We start from the raw sequence: 23,026 nt of genomic DNA, 5'->3' as shown, positions 1-23,026 counted from the left end.
AATATATTGAGAAAGTATAATTTTTTTTAAGGATAGTAAAACAAAAAATTTAATAAAATAGGGTAAATAAAATTTAAATAAAAGATAAATGTAAAAAAAATACATATTTGATGTTTTAGAAAATAATTATGTTTTATTTAAAATGTATATCAGTAGAATACATGTTTGTTGTACTCTGTTCAATGGAGTGGGGTGGAGTAGAGATGGAAACAGGGCTGATATTGGGTAGGAAATGCATCCCCCATCCTCGACTCCAACCCCAATCTAATCCCCCGTCCCCAACCCTGCTCTGACTAATCCTCAACGGGTTCGAGGAGAAAGAATCCCTGACAAGTTTGGGAAACCCGTTGGGGACCTGTTTAGTAAATAACAACCTATTTAAAAATTAAATATATATATATATATATAGCAATATTGAAAATCAGATGTATTTATCATTACTGAAAATCAGATATATTTATCATTCAACAATAAATATATACATGTATATATTTGTTTACACATGTTAAATAAAATTATGGGTGGGCAATTTTATTCCGACCCTCGACCCCGCTTCAGGTATGAAAATAAAGCATCGTCCCTACCCCGTTATCTATCAAACTGTGGAAAATCCCTGCCCGTTAAGGTCTCGATACCCGCCCCAACTGATAAAATTTCCATCTCTATGCCTATTTAGCTATTCCACTCTTTTCATGTCTCTTCCAAATAAAAATAATAACAAATATGAACAATGATTATTGTTCTTCTCTTTATATTGATTGCCTCGTAAGCCTGCATTTGGTACATGAGACAGAACAGGACAGAACGAATACAAAACTCATTGTCCCTTGTTTGACGTGACACGGGACAAGACAAGAAATCACTGTCCCAAGTTTGGTGTGACATAGGACAAGGACATGAACTAGACAATTTTTTGAGATAGAACATAAAATGAGACAAAATCTAAAATATTACTAATTTACCATCCGTTTGATATATAATATTAATATAGTATTTGTTTTAATGATCACTACCGCTAGTCGTGGCTGCCGCACCACCGCCGGCCATCGGTAGCCATCGTCGGCCACCTCCACCTCCACCTCTTATTCCACTATAATAACCTCCTCCACCACCTTCCATCATCACTTCCACAACCACCATCACCCATCGACCACAACCATGGACCACCTCACCTCCACTATCACCACTACAAATAGCCACAAGTCCACAACTACCTCCTTCACCATTGTTGACCACCACCACCACTACTACTATCTACCATCTTCACGTCCTTTACAACTACCATCGTCCACCAATCACCAATGTTTCTACCTTCATAACCATTATTTTTGCAACAGTTTGCATCTTTCCTTCGTCAATTGATAAAGATCTTCCAAACCGAATAAAACATAATTTTTTCTTTATACGAATTGGGTTTTTTCGAACCACCATCATTTAAATCAATTTTTGAATTCAAATTTGATACTATTATATATATATATATATATATATATATATGTGTGTGTGTGGGTGTAAAAATGCTTATAAATTAAATTATTTGATTATTTATTTTATTTGTGTTAATTATAACTATTATATGATATATAAAATAATCAAATTATTTTTAAAGACAACTTATCTAGTTTTATCCTGCCCAATAATAATCATATCAAATTGACAATTATTATGTTTAGTCCTTCCCTCTTTTACTATCTAGTTTTATTTGATCGAATATCTGATTAAAAATGATATAGTTACGGACGGTGAAAAAATACAAAACTTCTTTTTAAAAGAAGATAAACGACACCGTAAATCGACGAGCTCCACCACCATCAGTGTTGAGTGAGCTCTCTCTCTCTCTCTCTGTTCCACAAATCTCTCATTCTGTTCCGCCATGGAAGCAATGCAGTTACACAGCTCAAAATATCTCTCCATCTCCATCTTCCTTCTGTTCCTTTCCATCCATGGCGTCGCCGCTACAACCATCATGATGGTAAACAAATGCAACCACCCCGTCTGGCCGGGAATCCAGCCGGGCGCCGGCCATCCCGTCCTCGCTCGCGGCGGCTTCAAACTCCCTCCCAGAAAATCCTACACGCTCTTCCTCCCTCCCGCCTGGTCAGGCCGTCTCTGGGGACGCGTCGGCTGCGCCTTCGACAATTCCGGCCGCGGAAAATGCGCCACCGGCGACTGCGGCGGCTCACTCTACTGCAACGGCATGGGCGGTACACCACCAGCCACCCTAGCCGAAATCACACTCACGGCCGAACAGGATTTCTACGACGTCAGTTTAGTCGACGGCTACAACCTCCCGATCGCAATCACTCCGTTTAAAGGCACCGGAAAATGCAGCTACGCCGGTTGCGTTAGCGATCTGAATGTTATGTGTCCGGTGGGATTACAAGTGAGATCTCATGATCGGCGGCGCGTGGTGGCGTGTAAGAGCGCGTGTTCGGCGTTTAACTCGCCGAGATTCTGCTGTACCGGTAGTTACGGTAATCCGCAAACGTGTAAGCCGACGGCGTATTCACGGATATTCAAAGTGGCTTGTCCTAGGGCTTATTCGTATGCTTATGATGATCCGACGAGCATTGCTACCTGCACCGGCGCTAGTTACTTGCTTACTTTCTGTCCTCACCATTAAAATGAGGTCTGAAATCATGTCATCCGCCATGGATGTTGGATTCGAGCTCTTTTTGGAGGTTTGTTGTTGTTGTTTTTGATTACGGTATTTGGGGGTGGAATCGATTAACCAGATTTCTATATGTTTAAGTTTACTTTAGTTTCTAGTAATATTCTATGAGGCCAGCTTTTTGGGGCTTGTCTGTTCAGCTCTTCGACTTTTTAGAAAAAAGCAAAATTTGAAATTGTTTGTGGGTGATGGTGACGTCATGTTTGACCGCCGTTTGGTGGTGGGTTTGGAACCCTAGACCACTCGGGTATTGGGTGGGCTTTCTTTATGGGCCTAGATTTATTTTCAACTTTAGTGGGCCGAAACGAATGTCTATCGGGCCTGAATGTGTATGGTTCAAGTTTAAACATTAAAATGCAGGGAAGGGAAAGGATGAGTATTTGAGAAGCAAAAAGTGATACTAAGTAAGGGGCAGTGTACCAAAATTAACTTACTGAATTAATATAATAAAGATCAAGAATCTTACTCGGTAAGTGAGAACAGCGATTTTTACCACAATAAGTTCTTAATGGATAAATTGTTGCATACGATGTCGTTTTGGTAGACTAAAATTTTATCCGGTAAGTAAATGATGGTGTTAAATTTTACCAGTAAGCGCTTACCGATTAAGTGTTTGGTAAACGACCCCAAAGAGGATGTTTGACAGTTGTTATAATGGTTTGGTGCAGAATAATTAAGAGGCTCTCATTATATAGTGCAAAATGAAATATAATTGTTTGGTAATTGTTTATAATGAAATTAGGGAGTTTAATGGTTAAGGGAGACTCAAGATACAAAATCATTCAGAGGGTTTTAGAACCATTAAGAAACATATATTTTTTGGTCAAACAAGATTCACCTCTTAATGATTCAGATGTTGCATCTTAATGGAACTATTAAGAGGTAAACAAACAACCTCTTAATTATTTCATTAAGAGACATCATTTGAACCGTTAAGAGGTAAATCTTGTTTGAAAAAAAAAACCCTCTTTCTTAATGGTTCTATAATCATCTGAATGATTTTTATATTATTAGTCATTCTTAACCATTCAGCGTCCTAATTTCATTGTAAACAATTACCAAACAATTATATTTCATTTTACACTGTATCATGATAGCTTCTTAATCATTCTACATCAAACCATTCAACAGCTGTCAAACAGTACCTAACCTTTATTTATATTTATTAATTGTTACCATCCCGTTAGGTAAGCATAAATCATGCATAACTTTTATGTGATATAAAATAGAATAAATTACGTTTTTCGATCTTGTTGTTTGTTAAAAATTTACAGATTTCGTCCCTGTGGTTTTAAATTTTTTATTTTCATCCTTATACTTTGTAATTTATTTTTATTTTTGTCTTTAAGGCTAAAACTCTATTTTTAAGTATGAATGACCAAAATAGAAATGAATTATAAATCATAGGGATGAAAAAACCAATAAATTTTAATTCATAAGAACGAAATAGCCATGAAAATGAAGCATCCCACACTACTCTGCCCACGACAAAGAGAACCCTTTTGACCCATTTCGAGATCCGATTGAAAACGAGGTGTTGAAGATTAAAAAAAATCCTATTTGTGAAAATAAGTTGAACAGGTGCATAAGATCCTGCTCGGACATACATAAGTCCAACCCTGACTACAGCTTAACCCAATCTATACAGCTACAAGTTAAGCAATTATTTTATCAAGTTCATATAAAAACCCTGTTATTTAAAGCCCCAAACTTTAAACTTTCACATTCGATCTCCAATTTATAAATCTTTTATCATTCAAAAAGCACATGGCAGATAGACGAGTTAGCATCGGAACCATTATCTTCATCATCAAAATCGTCTTATCACACCCACAATCCGATACAGATACGCTAACTTCTGATTGTATGTACCCCATCTCTATCGTTATCACCCATGATTGCGTTGTCAAACGAATGCACCACCACCAACCAAATGGTTCGGGAAATATGTCACGCACCCTGAAGGTGAAAATGAAGATAAAGATCGATAAAAATAAAACCATGTTATACAAGTCTTAATGAAACATGTATAGACTCTAAATCTTGCTCTCACTTATTTTATTAAATAATATATTCTTTGTCATCGAAATGAATTGTTGGTACGCATTATTTATCCAGTAAGTGCTAATCAGATAAAAGTCTTTTTTTTTATTGCCAAGTAAGATTCTTGATCTTTGCTATTATTTAAAAAAAGGTAATTTTTTTTTTATCGTTATCATGTTCTGTGGGTAAAAAAGATGACATGAGTAACCCAATTAAACCCATAACTAATGTCATTTAAGAGACTAGAAATAAATAATAAAACTATGAATTAATAAATGCCTTATTATATATAGAAAGAGGGGGTAGGTTCACATAAGATCAGTCTGTTTTAATGAGACCACTTTTTTACACTTGAAACTTCACAACAAAATGTTGTAAAAGTAAAAAAAAGCCAAACCTTCACAATAAAAACACCGTGAATGTTACCTTCATAGCGTTTTGCTGTGAAGTTTCAAGTATAAAAAAGTGGTTTCATGGGTCTTAGAAAAATAGGTCAGTCTCATATAATCCCAAGTCTCTCTCTCTCTCTCTCTCTCTCTCTATATATATATATATATATATATATATATATATATATATGTTGGGTTATGTGAGAATATAAGTTATGGTAAGAAGTATAAGAAGAGATATCCACCTTTAAATCAATCCTAATTGAAAATCAACACTAATACGGTACACCGAATCAATTCTCGTGATAAGTGCAATTCATGAGTGGAGGTGAGATTAAAAGTGATCAAATGTTCATATATATTCTTATGTTTATCACTTGAACTATTATTCTCACACAATTCATCATATATATATATATATATATATATATATATATATATATATAAACACAGAGAATTGAGATCATGTAGTCTATTTTCATAAAACTAATAAGACCACAAAATAACACCGGACATTCATAACAAAAAAAAAACATTGTGAATGTAGAGTGTTTTTATTGTAAAGTTAAACCTCTACAGTGTTTTTATTATGAATATTCGTTTTTGTTTTGTTTTTTAGGGTTTTACAATACTTTTCTATATAGTTTCAATGTTATTTTATATTCTCACGAACAAATGGATCTCATGAAAACCCAATTATTTATACATATCCATATATATACATAGATATACATATACATATATGTATGTAGACTTGGGATCATATGAGACCAAAGCTTTTTCGTGAGACCCGTAAGACCAATTCTCAACCCTTGGATTAGATCTACAATCTCAACATTCATAATCACAAAATTGCCACGAGACTTCTCAGTAGTTACAAAATTACCACCGTGCAACTTTGGACCATTAGATCATTAGCTTACAAAGTTGATCAATAAACATAAATTAGTCTCACGAAAAACCCTTGGTATCACATGAACCCAACTCTAACGTTGATAGAATTTTGTTATGGGTAAAAAAAAGAAAGGATAGGTAAAAAGAGAGATATAATAAATAGGAGTTGGAGGGAGGGGATGCATTAAAGTGATAGAGATCCCCCAACCCAATGCATTAACGCACCTCCTTTCACAAAGAAACCCACACATTTCCAAAGTCAACACCTCACTCCTCACTCCAACCCACCTCTACCACCTACCTCCTCTTTGCACACCCTATATCTCATCTCATATCTATATCTATATCTATATCTCATATCATATCTATATCTATATCTATAAATATGCTTATATACACAACTCGGTTTAGCTATGAATAGAGCTGTAAACGAATCAAACGTTCAGTGAAATGTTTGGGCACGAAGTTCGTTTATGTTTGTTTATTTTTAATAAACGAATGAATATGAATATAGTATTGTGTTCGTTTAGTTAAATGAACATTGGTGAACGAATAAACACTGGTCCGTTCATTTATTTACATTCATGAACGTTCGTTCATCTATGTTCGTTTATATTTGTTTATAAATCTTCTCTTTTTTATACATATATATATATATATATAATTATATATAGGGCGCAATATCTTAAATGTTAACTTTACATAAGAAAACAAATCATATGGAACAATATCTTAAGATAAAAGTTATCACAGTTATCACAATACATACTTTTTTTCATTTGATTAACGCCCCTAGGATTAGGTTCTGGTGAGAAAAGATCTTTACCCTTGGATGCACCGAGATGAACCGGATCAATTTCCTTCTAAAGCTCAATTCATGAGTGAACATGAGATTAAAAATAATCAAGAGTAGAAATCACTTCTTACACTTCTCACCTTAACTTTTTTTTTTCTCACATGATCTTTTATGTATATATGTATTTTTTTCATATATATTCGGTTAACAATGTGAAACTTTTTTACGTATAACTTTTATTTCACAAATACGCTATATATATATATATATATATATATGCACATGTATGTATCGTGTAGATTAACGGTTACGAAGGTATTACTCAGTTTTTTTTTGTAATTATAATTATACCGTTTTACAATGGGTTATGTTTTGGTGAAATGAAAGCATGCATCCATGCATGGAATGCATCCATGTGTAGGGAGTGCTTAGCTGTCTGGAAAACATGCAAAGCTTTTAAATACCATCACATGCATTGCTTCTTAATATGCATTCATTCATCTCCCCAACTACTTCTCTCTCCCGATACCCTTTTCATTTCATTCACTCAATTCCATTCTAAATAACACTTGTTTCTTTTCCATTAAGCTTTTCACTTTTAATAACATGCATGTGTACCCATATACCATACATACATATATACATACATATATATATATATATATATATATATATATATATATATATATATCTTTTGGGTTCATTAACATCAAATGTGTCTGAACAATATTATTGTTTGTGTTCGTTTATTTATTAAATAACATTAACAGTTGTACAGTTCGTTGAATGTTTATTCCGTTTACAGTCTTATTTCGGTGACGACATTTCGCTTTGATTAGACCAACCATGCATGCCCATCTACATCATTGTCCTTGGTATTGTAGAACGGAAGCGAGAACACACACATATTATTTACGATGCATGTTATCATAGAATGTTTTATCATCTGCTAGATTCTACTATTAAATTCGGTTATTTATCTGTTCAAAAATGGGTATATATTTGAATCTTTATACTCCCGTGATGATGAAACAACGGATCATATGATATTGACGATTGCCTATTCTGATTCGTCATCGGAAAAAGAATACAACTCAGACTCAGACTATTCAGAAGGATATTCTACTTGATAGGGGTAAAGTTTACAAAATAGAAAATTAAAGATGTGTAATTTAGTGATTCTCTCCTATATAGAAATCTCCTTGGCCTCCTAAAAGGTCAAAGGTTCAAACCTCATCAAATGTGAAGATGGTATGTAAGTTTATTTGTTCTATTTATTGTATTTAAATAACTTCCGGAGTTGAATTTAGGGTTTTAAGTGAAAGGACTTTTGGGTTAAAAGTTGGAATAAACCACCATGTGTACGTACATATATAGAGAGAGGTTCATACGAAACCAATAATCAAATAAGAGAATAAAATCATTTTGATTCGTGCGGTTTCTAATTTCATTGTAAATAATTAACAAACAATTATATTTCAAATTTTGCATTATATCATGAGAGTCTATTAACCATTTTGTACCAAAACATTCATTAACTACTCAAATTTGTGGAACCAAAACCATGATCAATGATCAATGATCACCCATCTGTATTTGCTTTAACTCATCTTCTACCAACATTAATGTCATCTATTAAATGCTTCATCTTTATAAACAAACCTTTCTTCCCCAAATCTATTACAAATCCTTAATGGGAAGAAAGTCGTTTTTCATGGATTCCATAACCACAATTCCGCCATGGACGCCGTTGCTGCTTTCATTGGTGGCGGCGATTCTCATCTCATCCGGCGAAGCTCAAGATTCCACCACTTTAGTTCCGGCCATCTTTGCTTTCGGTGATTCCGCCGTCGATGTGGGTAACAACGATTACCTTCCCACCATTTTTAAAGCTAATTACCCACCGTACGGCCGTGATTTCGTCAACCACCAGCCCACCGGAAGATTCTGCAACGGCAAACTTGCCACCGATATCACTGGTAGAAACTCGAAACATACGATAAAAATTTATGTATTTTTATGATTTGATAATGAAGTAAATGTTTGGAATGGTAATGCAGCTGATACACTCGGTTTCACGACGTACCCGCCGGCGTATCTCAGTCCGGAGGCCACCGGAAAGAATCTTCTGATCGGAGCTAATTTTGCATCTGCTGGATCTGGTTATGATGATAAAACCGCCATTGGAAGCGTAAAAGAACAAACTTTTCAACTTAATTACACTCTTAATTAGTACCGGATATGGGTTGGGTTGATCGGGTTGAATTTTTTTTTTGGGTCTTTTTGGGGTGGGTTGGTCAGTTTTGTGAGCACTTTTACTCTTGATTGGTGTTAATTATCGTAATAAAGAGGCTGCTTGCATATTAAGTCACTACCATACAGTCATATATAGTTGATCGAATAAGTTGTGGGTCTTGTTAAACTCGTTAAGCTGCTAACAAAGAGATTAAACCCTGACTCATGGTTAATTTAATTTGCAGCATGCTATTCCATTATCGCAACAGCTTCAATACTACAAAGAGTACCAAACCAAGCTACAGCAGGTCGCCGGAAGTGGCAAAGCAGCCTCCATAATTAAGGATGCTTTATACTTGATCAGCGCCGGTAACAGCGATTTCGTTCAGAACTATTACGTCAATCCCTTCGTTAACAAAGTCTACACTCCTGATCAGTACGGATCATATCTCGTCGGTATCTTTTCAAGCTTCATTAAGGTACTTGAGAGCTGTTTGGTTGGTTTTTTACCGCTGTCTGTGTGGATTAATCTGTTTATATGGATTAAAAAGGTTTTTGTTTGGACGGATTCTTTCATAGATGAAAGAAGCGTGTTTTTAATTCGGAAGGACATGTTTGGGAAAAACTTTGCTTTTCAACCCCTAAAAGCTTATTGAATAAGCCACTACTAAACAATTATGTATAACTGACCAAATAAGCAATTTTCTATGTTATTAAGCCACTACTAAACAGTCAAGCTGCTAACAAAAAGGCCCTTAATTTCCGATGAAACAGGATTTGCACGGATTAGGAGCAAGGAGAATCGGGGTGACTTCACTTCCGCCGTTGGGGTGTTTGCCGGCGGTCCGAACGTTGTTCGGATACCATGAAAAGGGATGTGTAGCCAAGATGAACACAGATGCTCAAGCTTTCAACAAGAAAGTGAATGCAGCTGCAACCCAATTAGGAAAGGAACTCCCCGGTCTCAAGATCGCTATTTTCGACATATTTCAACCGCTCTACGATCTCGTAAAAGACCCTTCATCTCATGGTACCATCTCTTACAACTCTGTTTCCCAACCAAACTACAATCTAACTGAAAATTTCACTTAAAGATTCCAACTTTTCGAATCTTTATACTAAAAACTACGATCTGAACGAAATTTCCGTTTAAAGATCCAAACTTTGAACAAGAAATTACTGGGTTTGAATCTTTATGGTAAACACTATGTGTCTTTAACATTAACAGTTGATGTTTTCGTGTTTTTCGTTAAGGTTTTGTGGAGGCTACAAGAGGGTGTTGTGGAACAGGAAGGGTAGAAACAACAGTACTGTTATGCAATCCGAAATCGATAGGGACGTGCAGCAATGCGACTCAGTTCGTGTTTTGGGACAGTGTTCATCCGTCTGAAGCTGCTAATCAAGTTCTTGCAGATGCCTTAATCCTTCAGGGAATTTCCCTTATTGGTTAAGCCCATCACCATCACTCTTGTCTTAACTTTGTATACTTCATGTACACAAATGTTTCTATATCCTAAAAAGGGTCACCCAGTTTCCATCACTACCCACTACTGTTTTTCTGTTTATGTGAATTCAGACACATGTAAAAGACCTTTCCAAGATTTATAAGACTGTATTCAGACATCCCAGATTCAATATTAAGCACATTACAGTTCACTGTTTTTGTTTTGCATATCTTCAATTCAAGAAATCTTGAGACTGGTTATATAGTAAACAGAACTGCTAATCATGATCAAGAAATCTTGAGATTGATTTCTATGGGTGCTAATCTGAATTAGTAGGAGACTCGTCTTTTGAAGCTCCGTCATGATCATCATCCGAAACGTTTGCTTCATTTGCTGCTATATCATCCTTCTGGACTTCCGTTTCGAACTTCTTCTCCAATTTCGGTATCTTCTGTAATCCAAACCTGATAACCGGATTCTGCCAGTTCAAGTTGTAGAACGGAAATCTAGCCGTTGATGCGATATTGTAAGGGAATCGGAATGGATCCCGGAAGGCATAAAGGGCCTGCAATCGTTTTTCGCATTCTTCTTTACTTAAAGCCACAGACACTTGCATATACTTTCCATGGTAACAGAATCCTGCCAAGACCAACCAAGATCAAGTTACGGATAGTAAATATATAGCCTCAGCCACTGAGTCAACTCTGAAGACGGGTCCCACGTGGGGTCGGTCAGGATTGCCGGTAACCAACCTTTTGGTCAAATATAAAATAAGAAAGACTTGTGATCATGTGAGAACAATCTGTTTTCGTGAGACCCGTGAGACCACCCAAAATAAAACCGAACCTTCACACTGTTTTCGTTGTGAAGGTCTAGAGTTTGTTTTTTACCTTCATAGTGTTTTGCTATGAAGTTTCAGTATTATTTTGTGGTCTCACGGATCTCAAGAACCGAACCCAAGGAAGACATAAACAAGATGTAAATTAATTAATCACCGTTAAGAAAGTCCATAGCTTTCTTTGCTTCTTGTGGTTTAGAGAAGCATACGTAGCCGATTCCTTTGCTAATTCCGTTCTTATAACACATCACTTTCGCGAAAGTAACACGACCGAAAGCACCAAAAACTTTCTTGAGATTTTCGGCATTTACAGACATTGCAAGATTTCTGATGAACAGATTTGAGGCATTACGGTTCTGTTTCGAACCCGTTTTTCGTTGTAAGAACACATCCCTTTCGGCTTTCATCATCGCCTTTCCAACAAACCATTTCTTGGAACCTGGTTTCATTCACATATTAACCGTGAAAAATCCTTCTAAAAACCAAGAAAACTTGCATAAACACGCCATAGTTTTATGTTCTTACCGATTTCTGCGCCATTTAGACCCTCGATCGCCATCTTGGCATCATCGTGCAACTCAAAGTTCACGAACCCGTACCCTCTTGATTTCCCTTCAGTATCATGCACAATCACAGCACTCGTAACCTTCCCATATTCCGAAAACTTTTCTTTCAACGAACTCTCGCTAAAATCCTCATCAAGATTCTTCACATACACATTCGTAAACTCGGGTTCCTTCCTCTCACTTTTCTTTACAAACTTATCAACAGTCCTAAACAAGAAAACATTAAAAACACATCAAGAAATCAAAGAGATATCGACAACAAGATCGATAACCCAACCACAAGGGTTGTGACCATTGAATTTATCACAACTGATTTCTTGCGACCACCGTACACAACAATTATGACCACTGAGTTTATCATGACAGACTTTTTGCGGTCACAATTTGTCGGGATCAGTACAGGAGGGATACCCTTAAAAAAAGATCGAAAACCCGCAAAGGTACTTGAATTATAAACACATATCAAGATCAAATTCAAACTTACAAAATTTTCCCATCAAGTTTAGAGCCATTTAACCCACAGAGAGCTTCTTTAGCTGATTCCTCTGAATCAAACTGAACAAATCCAAACCCTTTGCTATTTCCATAACAATCTTTAGCAATTTTACAAGAAAGAATCCTCCCAAATACCCCAAATACTTCTTCCAATCGAGTCTCATGAACTGATGAATCAAGATTCTTCACAAACAGATTACCGATTCCAGTTTTTCTCTGAATTGGGTCCTTCTGACACCACATTATCCTAATCGCTTTCCCTCTTATTTCGGTATGATTCAGACGACACAAAGCATCAGCAGCTGTTAAGCAAGAATTCAACAAAATTAAGAACACCCAGAAAAGAATGCAATAAAATTAAGAACAGAAAGTGGGTAAATTTGCGGACCGTGAACTGGGAAGCAGAAATTGATGTAGGCATAGCAAAGCGATTTGCGAGAGAGACGATCTCTGCAGAGATGAATGTTCTGTAGTGGTCCGATTATGGAAAAGAGGATGTAGAGTTCGGGTTCGGTGACGTCTGGATGGAGGTCGCCGGCGTAGAGTGAAAAGGGGTGATTAATGTGAAGTGGTAACGGCGGAGATGGTGGTGGTGGTGGTGGTGGTGGTGGGGTGGGAAGAACGATGTATTTCGCCATTATTGCAAAGAAAAGAAGAACGATGAAACGAAAGAAACCTAACCCACAATAGGAACGATCTTTCTGAAGCTGAAAACAGCAATCTTTGATGTATATACGTATAGCCTATACGTATAGAGAGAGAGAGAGAGTGAGAGTCTGTTAAGTCTGTTTATGGGAAGGAATTCTCTCTCTTTATAGAGATTGTACGGCCAATGATCATATGTACGAATTGCAGATGATCAAAACGGCGGTGTTTCGCCGATTATTCGTGGATATGGTCGTATATTATTGGGTCATGATCAGCGGGTTGATTGTTACTTTCTGAATCGTTAGCAGCTGAATTTTGTTTGGTAAAAAAAGTTTGTCTTTTAATAATTTTAAAATTTTTTGAAAGATTTTGTATCTGGACCTCTTTTAATCATTAAAAACCTTAATTTCATTGCAAATAATTACCAAATAATTATATTTCACTTTGCATTATATCATGAAAGTCTTTTAATCATTTTGACCACTTAATGATTATGTACAAAACCATTCAACAACTGCCTAACAGTCTCTAATTAAATCCTTTTTTTTGTTATGATTATCCCTTTTACAAAGGTTTATCGCATTATCTGTTTATTTATGTAAACAACTAAACAGAACATGGATCATTATTTTACTGAACATGATAGAACAGATAAAATAAAAATCAGAATTACATGTGGGACATGACTTTTGTATGGAATAAACAGAACATAATGAACAAAATATTTCAAACGTATCCAACGCTTATCCTTATAATAAGGTGGAAAAAAAAAACTATATTTTATCAATATACTTTCAAAATAAACTTAATTCATTTGTAGAACATTAAATAAGGGACTGTTTACCAAACACTTATCCGGTAAATACTTATCGGTAAAATTTAACATTGTTATTTACTTATCGGATAAGATTTTAGTCCACCAAAACAATATCGTATGCAACAATTTACCCGGTAAGCGTTTACCGTAATAAGAGTCGTCGCCCTCACTTACCGGGTAAGACTCTTGGTCCTTGTCTCGCTCTTACACGGTAAGATTTTTGATCCTTACCATATTCAACCGGTAAGGTAAAATAACTTGGTGTTCACTTACCCGAGTAAGCGTTTGGTAAACGGCCCCTAAGTCTCTATCTTTACATTTTATCTAATTTTTAAATTTTATTTGTTGTATTTTATTTTCTTTTTTATTTTGATTTTATTGTCTCAACATATTGTTTTTATATGTTGGTTAATTTATGTAATTTATAAATATTAATAGTCTATACTATATTATAAAATATTTGATAAAAACTCTTAAAAACTATTTTTTTTTATGTATGAAGTATTGTTTATTGATGCATATTACTTAAAATTCAATATTATGTAAGTACAATTTATTAAAGCTCTATTTTTTAATTTGTGTAATTAACCGCAGTTAAACATAATCAAATACATGATAAACATCTTATTTTAAATATAAAATATAACTATGATAATCATTGAGTTCTAACAAAAATACTTAATCATTTTCCTTATAAAAATTATATTATTAAACAAAAATGAATTACTTTGTTATTAAGTGTAAATCAAATTATAATAAAAAAATTAATTTAAAAAAATACATAAAAGACAAGAACTTTTAAATAGTTAATTTGATACTAATATTGATATATTTATTTTCGAATTTTTATGACACTTTCAAATTTATATTTTATTCAAAAATAAAAACATTACCCTTTTTTCAAAACCACATAAAAACCGTATTATAGCATCTACATAGACAGAATAAAACGAAACATTAAAATCGAGATATATCTTGTTGCATTGTGCGGATATCATTCTAATATATATATATATATATATATATATATATATATATAGNTACACATAAAACGATATCTTTTAAATAGTTAATTTAATAATAATATTGATATATTTTTTTCAAATTTATATTTCATTTAAAAATAAAAATATTATTGTTTTCTAAAAAAACTATATAAAAACGTATTATATCGACGGAGAAAATGAATTAAATGAAATACTAAAATCGAGATATATTTCGCTATATTATGCGGGTACCCTTCTAGTAAAATATAATGTATAAAATAAAAATTGAAAATTAATAAAAGTTCATAATTTGTGTCATTTTAATCATGTTGACGAAGACTTTTTTATGTTATATTTTGTTATAAAAAAATTTTTATTTTAATATAATTTAATAAATTACATAAAATAATCAAAATCTATTTAAAAAAAATTAAACAACTCGTTAGGAGTAAATTGCTCATTTTACCGATTATGTCATGTCTTACCAAACGTTTAACAGTTGTTTTGTTGTGTTTGGATACCATATGCACCCTAGAAGCCACAGTGGATCACGACGTTTTTCAAGGTCCCGTAATTATATACATACACACACACACACACATATATATATATATATATATATATATTACTATTACTCTCTTAGTAACGATAATGAACAATTTAAACTACGTTATATACTAAAAACTAAACAATAAGACGCTAAAAGATAAGAAAGATCAGATATCGTGTTACAAAAACCGTACATTAAGTCATAGCGTAGTATATCAGACACGAGCCTCGAGCCACAATCGACCATGTGATTAACTTTGTATTTAGAACGATCAAAGGGAACTAAGTGAGGGAGAACTCCTATGAAACTTGAAGTTCAGAGTCGAACTACTATCTCTCAGAGCTTCTGCGTATTTCAGCAGCTCCGACTTCTTACCACACGAAGAAGACGAGCACGAACCATGACTACTGCCGCCACCACCGCCTTCTGCAATGGAATCGCTCTGTTTATAGAAACACGCATGATCACTATGCCGATGAGTTAATCTTTGAGACGACGACGATCCCCCAGTTGACGTTCTTGGCCTCTGATTCTCCGACGAACTTCCCAAATGAGTTGTTGAAATAGAATCGCTGAACGAATTCAGATCATCACCGCCCGATTCCGATCTTCCTAACGACGGATTTCTACTATGATTCCGAAGCTGGTGGTTTTGGTTCTGGTTCTGGTTCTGACTTTGTTTTCCTCTTAAAACTCTTATAAGCTTCCCAAAGAACTTATTATTGTTGTTTTTATGATGTAATGAATCGTCCACGGATGATTCATCTAATTGATCTCCGGAATCGGTGATTATTGAAGCTTGAGAGCTTGACCATTGATCAGAATCGATGTCGAGTAAATCGACACCCTTTTCGGCGCCACCTTCTTTGCTGGCGTATTCAAGGATCAGTTGTTTTGCTTTCTCTTCTGATCTTGGGCTTAATGTTTTACTGAGGTCTCGAGCGATTGTTTTACCTGGTCCCGGTTGATAATTTCGGAGCTCGTATCTTAAACATGCATTAATCCATCGAAGATAAACGAGTTCTTCAAGATCACTACATCTGTCTGCTTGGATTCTCTCGATTTCCTTCGATAAATCTTCGTTTTGTTTCTTCAAGTCTTGAGTTTCTACTTTGAGCTTTTCTGTCTGCGGATTTGACCAATAATCCGTGAGATCGAATTCGATTTCACTACAAGAATTGGGCGTTAGATATATCTAAATGTCATAATAGACTGTTTTAGAGACTTACAATTTATAAAACCGAACAAAACTGTGAGTTATATATAAATGTGTTACAATAAGTGACAAATTTGGTCCCTGTAGTTTGTCGAAAATAACACTTTTCGTTCTTGCAGTTTCAGAATTACAACGTGTCATCGTGGTTTGCAAAAACATCCGGATTTAGTCCCCTTCTCTAACGACCATTAAACGATAGGCATGTTCGTCATTTTCTCATTTTTTTTGTGTCTTGCCAAATCAAAATCGAGAAAATGATGTTGAACCCTGTGTTTTTGATTGAGTAAAAGACAAAAAAAATTGAGAACAAGACGAAAATGCCCCTCATTTAACAGAATTTTTTAGCACTAAATCTGGACGTTTTTGCAAACCACGATTACCATCTTGTAATTTCAAAAATGCAGAGACAAGAAGTGTTATATTTGACAAACCATAGAGACCAAAAATGTCAGTGTAAAAAAGTAATAGAACACTTTATTTTAAAATTGTCTTAAAACTTGTTAAGATGCCCAAAAACGTTGTGACACCTTTACATGTGACGCACAACTGTTTGGTCTCGTAAAACAGTCTATCAGGACATATAGACATAATTGGCGTCCAATAAAACTGATTTATTATAGTAAGCAGTAAGATAAACGATTGAAATATTAGAAAAAATAACGAAAGAATCGAATATCGTCTTACTTCACTATCTTCTAAGACGGATGTCGCGAGGATTTGAACACACTCTAACCTACGAGCCAAATCCGATTTTTCCAACTGCAAACTATGGTTCGATTTTCTCAATTCTTCGACTTCCGCTTCCAAACCCTTGAGTTTATCGAGGCTCGATCCGACCTCCGGATCAACCCCGACCACGTTCTTGTGTTCATCTTGCTGCATTTTCTGAACCCGTTGTTGGAAATCCATGATTTGTTTCTTGTTCTGCTCGGTTTCCGATCTAAGTTTCTTTTTCAGCATCTTTATTTTCGATCGTGCAGCTTCAAGATCCGATACAGCTTTCATATAATCGGTCATTTGTGCCTCTAATCGTCTGTTATCAGCCTGTAACGACTCGATCTTGAGAGCGAAAAGTTTAGCCTCCATGTTATTGAGTTTAAGACGGTTTTGAAGCTCCATAACCGCGGTTTCTTGCTCTTTTAGACCGTAGTATTCGAGCAATTGGATCTCCAAATCACTCTCTCTTTCTTTCAAGATCTTGACCAAGTTTCTTAAGCTTTTGATCTCTTGTTCGTGTGTATCTTTTGTTCGTTGAAGTTCGAAATCTTTAACGGGAGACACGTTGGCTTTCTTGCCGGCCGTGTTGAACTCGTTAACGAGGTCGTTAAACTCGGGTAGGAGATCGTGGGCATCTTTATCGCTGTTAGATCTTCTACTTGCCGAAAGATCAGGAGCAGGAATGTTTGAATGAGGTAACTCCTGCACCAAGATCAAAACCAAGATTCTCAAGAACAAGAATGCAAAGATTTATGTCGGAAAACCACTTGCGTGGTAGCGCACCGGTTAAGATTCAAGAGAACGGGTCTGAATCCAGGCGCTGCTAAAACCCTTGTGGCCATGGAGATTCACCTACGATGACTACAGATTGTGGTCGTCCAAAGGATTAGTCGGTATGCGTAAGCTGACCTACAAACCCACGGTTACAAAAAAAAAATTTCTTGGCAAAAGGAAAGAATTGCCCAATTTGCAAGCACATATATGGCATACATGAATTAGAGTGCCGTTTACCTAAACACTTACCCGGTAAGCGCTTAACGGTAAAATTTAACGCTATCGCTTACGTACCTGGTAAGATTTTAGTCTACCAAAACGACATCGTATGTAACAACTTGCCCAGTAAGCATTAACCATAGTAAGAGTTGTCATCATCACTACCGAGTAAGACTCTCGTTCCTTGCCTTCGCTCTTACCGCGTATGATTTTTGGTCCTTGCCATATTTATCCGGTGAGGTAATATGACTTGGTAAGCGCTTATTCGAGTAAGCATTTGGTAAACGGCCTCTTAGATAATCACAAATGTGTTTATGCCATAAAAAGACACATTTTCCTTCTCCCATTAAAACAAAATTGATTTTTTATGACATTTAAAATGTAGAAGCATCCTAAAAAAAATACTTTATAGGACTTGAGTTTATAAGATCAAACCAAAAAGCATCTTATCCAAAATTGTTACGATAGATTTATAAGATGTTTTTAAGCATTTTAACAAGTTTTTTAGGACACTTTTAAAATAAAATGTCGTATTTACTATTTTATACGACACTATTTGAAAATGTGTCATATAAACAAAAGTGTCCTATAAAAAAAAGGGTTTATAGGACACATCTAAAAAATGTAGTGTAAAATAGCTAATAGGACATTTTATTTTAAACGCGTCCTAAAAAACTTGTTAAAATGCCTAAAAGTCTCTTATAAACCTATTAACTCCTTTTGGATAAGATGTTTTATAGTTTGGTCATAAAAACCCGAGTTCTATAAAGTATTCTTTTAGGACGCTTAGACAATACAAGCGTTCTATGAAACCAATTTTGTTACAGTGACCTTTATATGGAGTCTGTAAGAATATGTGGAACTCCGTTATATTACTCTTCAAAAGAACACTTTCAATGGAGACTACTCGGGCACAAAATGTAGAGAGGGAATTAAACGAGAAAAAATTGCCCCCAAGCTATATGACGTCTGGTTTACAGAATAGAATCTATCAAAAGAATCTGGTAGTTGTTAATCAGGTTTGACCATGTGTTTGATTGACTGAAATTCTGTTGGAATCTGTATATTTGATTCTCTGGACATAACTTTAGAAATATAATTTACCAAAATACCCTTTCATAATGTTTTCATACTTATACATATTGCCTTTCTTGTATTACAATTCAAGAATCTTATATAATAAAAGCATATAAACCATATGAATGCATTCATTTTGCTGAATCATGCGAATACCGTCTTCTTTTTCTCGATTAAATTGTCGATGATTGAAACAATACGAACAACAAATTAGGGGTTGTTTGGTTGATATTCCATTAAATTATGTATGGATAAAGCTGTCCTGACAGATCAAAGAGTTTTTTCATAGATAGAATCAGGGTGTTTTTTTAACGGGATGAATTGATTGAATAAGTTGCGAGTCTCGTTAAGCTCATTAATCTAAACAAACAAAAGCTTACTTGTTTATCGGTTGCAAGAGGATCAAAGCGGAGAGAATTGGGTGCTATCTGTGATGCTTGATGATCGCTTCTCGAAACCCACGATCCCGATCCTGAGTTCATCGGATTCTTGCAATCTAAACACACATTCATCCTCAAAAACATCAACAGACGAATATCGTAAAAATCAAACAAACAAACGAACGAACAAAGCCTGAATGTTTACGATGATCTGATGGCGATTCAGAAGCTTTAATTCTTTTGTTTATCAGAAACGCATAAATAATTCCACCAAGAGACAATGCTAAAGCCACCCCAAATTTCAACAAATCTGGCCTTATATCTCTCGTTTCGATCCCCATATTTTAATCTATAAAACCCTTTTCGAATTCCACCATTAATGCCGCTTGAGGAACCTTAAAGGAAAACAGAGCATGAATTTGCTGTATTGTTCTTCATCTTCATCGTTATGATCAGCCATCGATTCATCCTAAAATCAAATTATAACCAATACCCGTTTGAGAAAAGGATCAAATTAGCAAAACCCATGATCAATTTCACATATTAATCGATATATGATGTTAATTTGAGAAAACAAAAAGGGGGGAATACGTACGGATGAGAGCTGATCCTTGAAGACGTTGGTTTTCCGGTGGAGAATCAGTTTGCCGGCGAAATGGTTGATTGACGAAATGGGGTTTCGAAACTTACATGAAACTGCAAATTGAATCAAAGATGGAGATTGAATTTCTGTTGTGTGTTTTAAATGTAGATTTTGGGTTTTTTTGTTCTCCTGAAAAACGTATGATGAGTGTGTTCGTGAAAGAATCAGATGCTCAAATCACGTTTCAAAGGTATGAAAACTTGTGATTTAAATCGAATATATACATAAAAAGGAATTTTCTTTAAAAGTAGTAGTGAAATCGATTAGTTTCGAGTACTTCGTGGAGCTTGATTTTCGGTGTTTTCGTCAAAATAATCGATGTGATAATTGTTGTTGAGAATACAAACGATCTAAGGGGATATTTATTCGTTCGTTCATAAATTCATACGTTTGTTTCAATTGTAGAAAATTATACTTTTCGTTGAAAAGGTATTCGTTTTTATCTGTAGAAAATTATGGTTATTGTTGCTTTTCTTGTGGTTGTATAATTAGACTTGACATCGTATGAGACCAGCTTGTTTTCGTGAGACTCGTGAAACCATTTTTTTTACACTTGAAACTTTACAAAGAAAACGATGTGAAGGTAACCTTTATAGTGTTTTGATGTGAAGGTTCGGCTTTTTTTTTTACCTTCACAGCGTTTTGCTGTGAAGTTTTAAGTGTAAAAAAAGTGATCTCGACCCTATATAATTATATGTATACTGGTTCCTTTATTTGTATCAAAATTAACAATGTATGCTTTTATTAAATACACTAGTATTCATGCACATTTATTTTAATATAGAGAGAGAGAGAGAGGGGAGCGATCAAATGAAAACCACTCCAATTTGTAAAAACCGTAAAAACTACTCTCATCCGCCGTAATCTTATGAAAATTTTTCATGAAATTGTTTCATATAATATTTTTTTTATGAAGTTGTTTCATATATGGTTATGAAATTATTTCATATACTACTTAATGAAACTTTAATGAAACTGTTTCATGTATTTCTCTAAAATTAAAATAACGAAGATGATAATATCCACGATTAACATCCTCCACAATAAAAATGATTAATCAACCTCTTATAATTATAAAAATATGAACAAAATGAAAAATTATGATTGGTGGAATGAGGTTTTTACAAATTAAGTGGTTTTCATTTGATCGCTCCTATATATATATATATATATATATATATATATACACACACACACACACACAAGAGGAAGCTGAAGTCTGCAAAAATAAAGAAGTTGAAAACGAGATGGACATGTTGTCGTCGTACACATGTTGGACAATATAACGAATGAGTTTTCCGGAGCAACGTTAGATTTTGCGCCTATTACAAATAAATTAAAAGATGGAAGATTACAGTGGTCTGAGCATACTGCGACTTGCGGTTTTGAGGGAGGGGGAGAGGGCGGGGGTGGACAGAGTAATGGTTGGGGTGAGGAGGAGGATATGAGGTGAGTTGTTGAGAACGAAGATGAAGGCATTAGGCATTTTCGAGTACATGACATTTGTCTGCAGTTTTTTGGGCAAAAAGTTATGCGAAGAAAGCACCCAAATTGAATAACATTTATCTGGTATGTTAGAGTCAAGGGATTTGTTCACAGTACCTTGTTTAACGAGGTTCAGTGTTTTAATTTGTTTAGCTTACTGTTTTTATTGAATTTGTTTTTCTACCATTATCGTTTAATGTCGTCGTTAACTCTTGTACACTCTTTTTCTAGTAACGTCCCTTTGCTTTATGCTCCAAAATGTGTTTTGGAATTTCGTAACTTAAAGATGTTTAGTACGAGAGGATTTTTCATGTGTGAGCCAAAGAAGGAAGGCGGTGACAGAAGGCTGACAGGTATCTAGTGAGACTGACAATAATCGGTGACAGGAAATTTGGGAGGAACAAGACAAACAGAGGAGGAGGAGAAGTAAATCGATGAAGGGTATTAAGGGAAAAAAGATATTGGCTTAATGGATATGACTCTACATTATGATTATGAGTTGACTCAAATTAGCCATTTGCCGAACTAATATGTATAGCTTAACCACATAAGCCATGCATGTCATACAATCCATTAAGTCATCACCAAATAATGCAACGTTAAGGAGCCGTTTATCAAACACTTAGGGCCCGTTTATCCAATTGCTTATCCGGTAAACGTTTATCGACAAGTTTCAACACTATGATTTATTTTGATGCGTAAGATTTTAGTATAATAAAACATATCGAATGCAACAATTTAGTGGGTAAGATTCATCATCCTCACTTACCAGGTAAGACTTTTCATCATTCTCATCGCTCTTACCCAGTAAGATTGTTGACCCTTCTCATGTTCATCCGATAAGAAAATTTATCCGATAAATACTTACCAAGTAAGTGTTTAGTAAACTACCTTTACTCGGTAAGTACTTATCGGTAAAATTTAAATTATGATTTTCATCCCTATAATTAAAAATTACATATTTTGTCCTTGTAATTTACAATTTATTGCAATTTTCATCAAAATGATTTACAATTCATGAGATTTCGTTATTTTCCTTTTTGAAATTCGCGCCTCTTATTTCCTACGATCCTTCATGGATTCATCCCATAAACCCTAAAAATCTCAATTACCCCCAATTCCGCCTAAAACCCCATTTTTTT

At 34.9% G+C, this 23,026-nt stretch overlaps 4 protein-coding genes across 4 annotated transcripts; 2 read left to right on the top strand and 2 right to left on the bottom strand.

The window, feature by feature from the left end:
• Positions 1-1,873: 1,873 nt before the first annotated feature.
• On the top strand, positions 1,874-2,809 carry LOC112509994 (thaumatin-like protein). Its single transcript, XM_025115237.1, has one exon. It carries the CDS (start codon positions 1,874-1,876, stop codon positions 2,621-2,623), a length of 750 nt encoding a protein of 249 aa, XP_024971005.1. The 3' UTR covers positions 2,624-2,809.
• Positions 2,810-8,481: 5,672 nt separating this feature from the next.
• LOC112510076 (GDSL esterase/lipase APG) lies at positions 8,482-10,683 on the top strand. The gene is made up of 5 exons (XM_025115359.1): positions 8,482-8,772; positions 8,854-8,984; positions 9,274-9,507; positions 9,803-10,058; positions 10,283-10,683. The coding sequence occupies exons 1-5, from the start codon at positions 8,487-8,489 to the stop codon at positions 10,477-10,479; spliced, it is 1,104 nt and encodes a 367-aa protein (XP_024971127.1). The 5' UTR covers positions 8,482-8,486; the 3' UTR covers positions 10,480-10,683.
• On the bottom strand, positions 10,664-13,010 carry LOC112509238 (polyadenylate-binding protein 6-like). The gene is made up of 5 exons (XM_025114094.1): positions 12,761-13,010; positions 12,362-12,674; positions 11,837-12,084; positions 11,469-11,750; positions 10,664-11,112 (listed from the first exon to the last, which is right to left on the bottom strand). The coding sequence occupies exons 1-5, from the start codon at positions 13,008-13,010 to the stop codon at positions 10,793-10,795; spliced, it is 1,413 nt and encodes a 470-aa protein (XP_024969862.1). The 3' UTR covers positions 10,664-10,792.
• Positions 13,011-15,644: 2,634 nt separating this feature from the next.
• Positions 15,645-20,097, bottom strand: LOC112509237 (protein CHUP1, chloroplastic). The gene is made up of 4 exons (XM_025114093.1): positions 19,962-20,097; positions 19,757-19,872; positions 17,274-18,008; positions 15,645-16,568 (listed from the first exon to the last, which is right to left on the bottom strand). Exons 1-4 carry the CDS (start codon positions 20,095-20,097, stop codon positions 15,645-15,647), a joined length of 1,911 nt encoding a protein of 636 aa, XP_024969861.1.
• Between the last annotated feature and the right edge of the window lie 2,929 nt (positions 20,098-23,026).

Source organism: Cynara cardunculus (assembly GCF_001531365.2).
Source record: "Cynara cardunculus var. scolymus isolate 2C chromosome LG 3, CcrdV1, whole genome shotgun sequence".
Taxonomy (NCBI): Eukaryota; Viridiplantae; Streptophyta; class Magnoliopsida; order Asterales; family Asteraceae; genus Cynara; species Cynara cardunculus.
The sequence above is the reverse complement of the archived record's forward strand: the minus strand, read 5'-3'. Positions and strand labels throughout refer to the sequence as shown.

What these genes read in the sequence shown, in the direction of transcription:
- LOC112510076 (XM_025115359.1), top strand. Translation starts at nt 8,487, where the DNA reads ATGGGAAGAAAGTCGTTTTTCATGGATTCCATAACCACAATTCCGCCA. An exon ending in TCTTTTCAAGCTTCATTAAG is followed by an intron (nt 9,508 to 9,802) that starts GTACTTGAGAGC and finishes CCGATGAAACAG; the next exon opens with GATTTGCACGGATTAGGAGC. An exon ending in AAAAGACCCTTCATCTCATG is followed by an intron (nt 10,059 to 10,282) that starts GTACCATCTCTT and finishes TTTTTCGTTAAG; the next exon opens with GTTTTGTGGAGGCTACAAGA.
- LOC112509994 (XM_025115237.1), top strand. Translation starts at nt 1,874, where the DNA reads ATGGAAGCAATGCAGTTACACAGCTCAAAATATCTCTCCATCTCCATC.
- LOC112509237 (XM_025114093.1), bottom strand. Translation starts at nt 20,097, where the DNA reads ATGGGGATCGAAACGAGAGATATAAGGCCAGATTTGTTGAAATTTGGG. An exon ending in CTCTTGCAACCGATAAACAA is followed by an intron (nt 18,009 to 19,756) that starts GTAAGCTTTTGT and finishes ATCTTGGTGCAG; the next exon opens with GAGTTACCTCATTCAAACAT. An exon ending in CCGTCTTAGAAGATAGTGAA is followed by an intron (nt 16,569 to 17,273) that starts GTAAGACGATAT and finishes TATGACATTTAG; the next exon opens with ATATATCTAACGCCCAATTC.
- LOC112509238 (XM_025114094.1), bottom strand. Translation starts at nt 13,010, where the DNA reads ATGGCGAAATACATCGTTCTTCCCACCCCACCACCACCACCACCACCA. An exon ending in AAACTTGATGGGAAAATTTT is followed by an intron (nt 12,085 to 12,361) that starts GTAAGTTTGAAT and finishes TTTCTTGTTTAG; the next exon opens with GACTGTTGATAAGTTTGTAA. An exon ending in AGCTATGGACTTTCTTAACG is followed by an intron (nt 11,113 to 11,468) that starts GTGATTAATTAA and finishes TGGTCTTGGCAG; the next exon opens with GATTCTGTTACCATGGAAAG.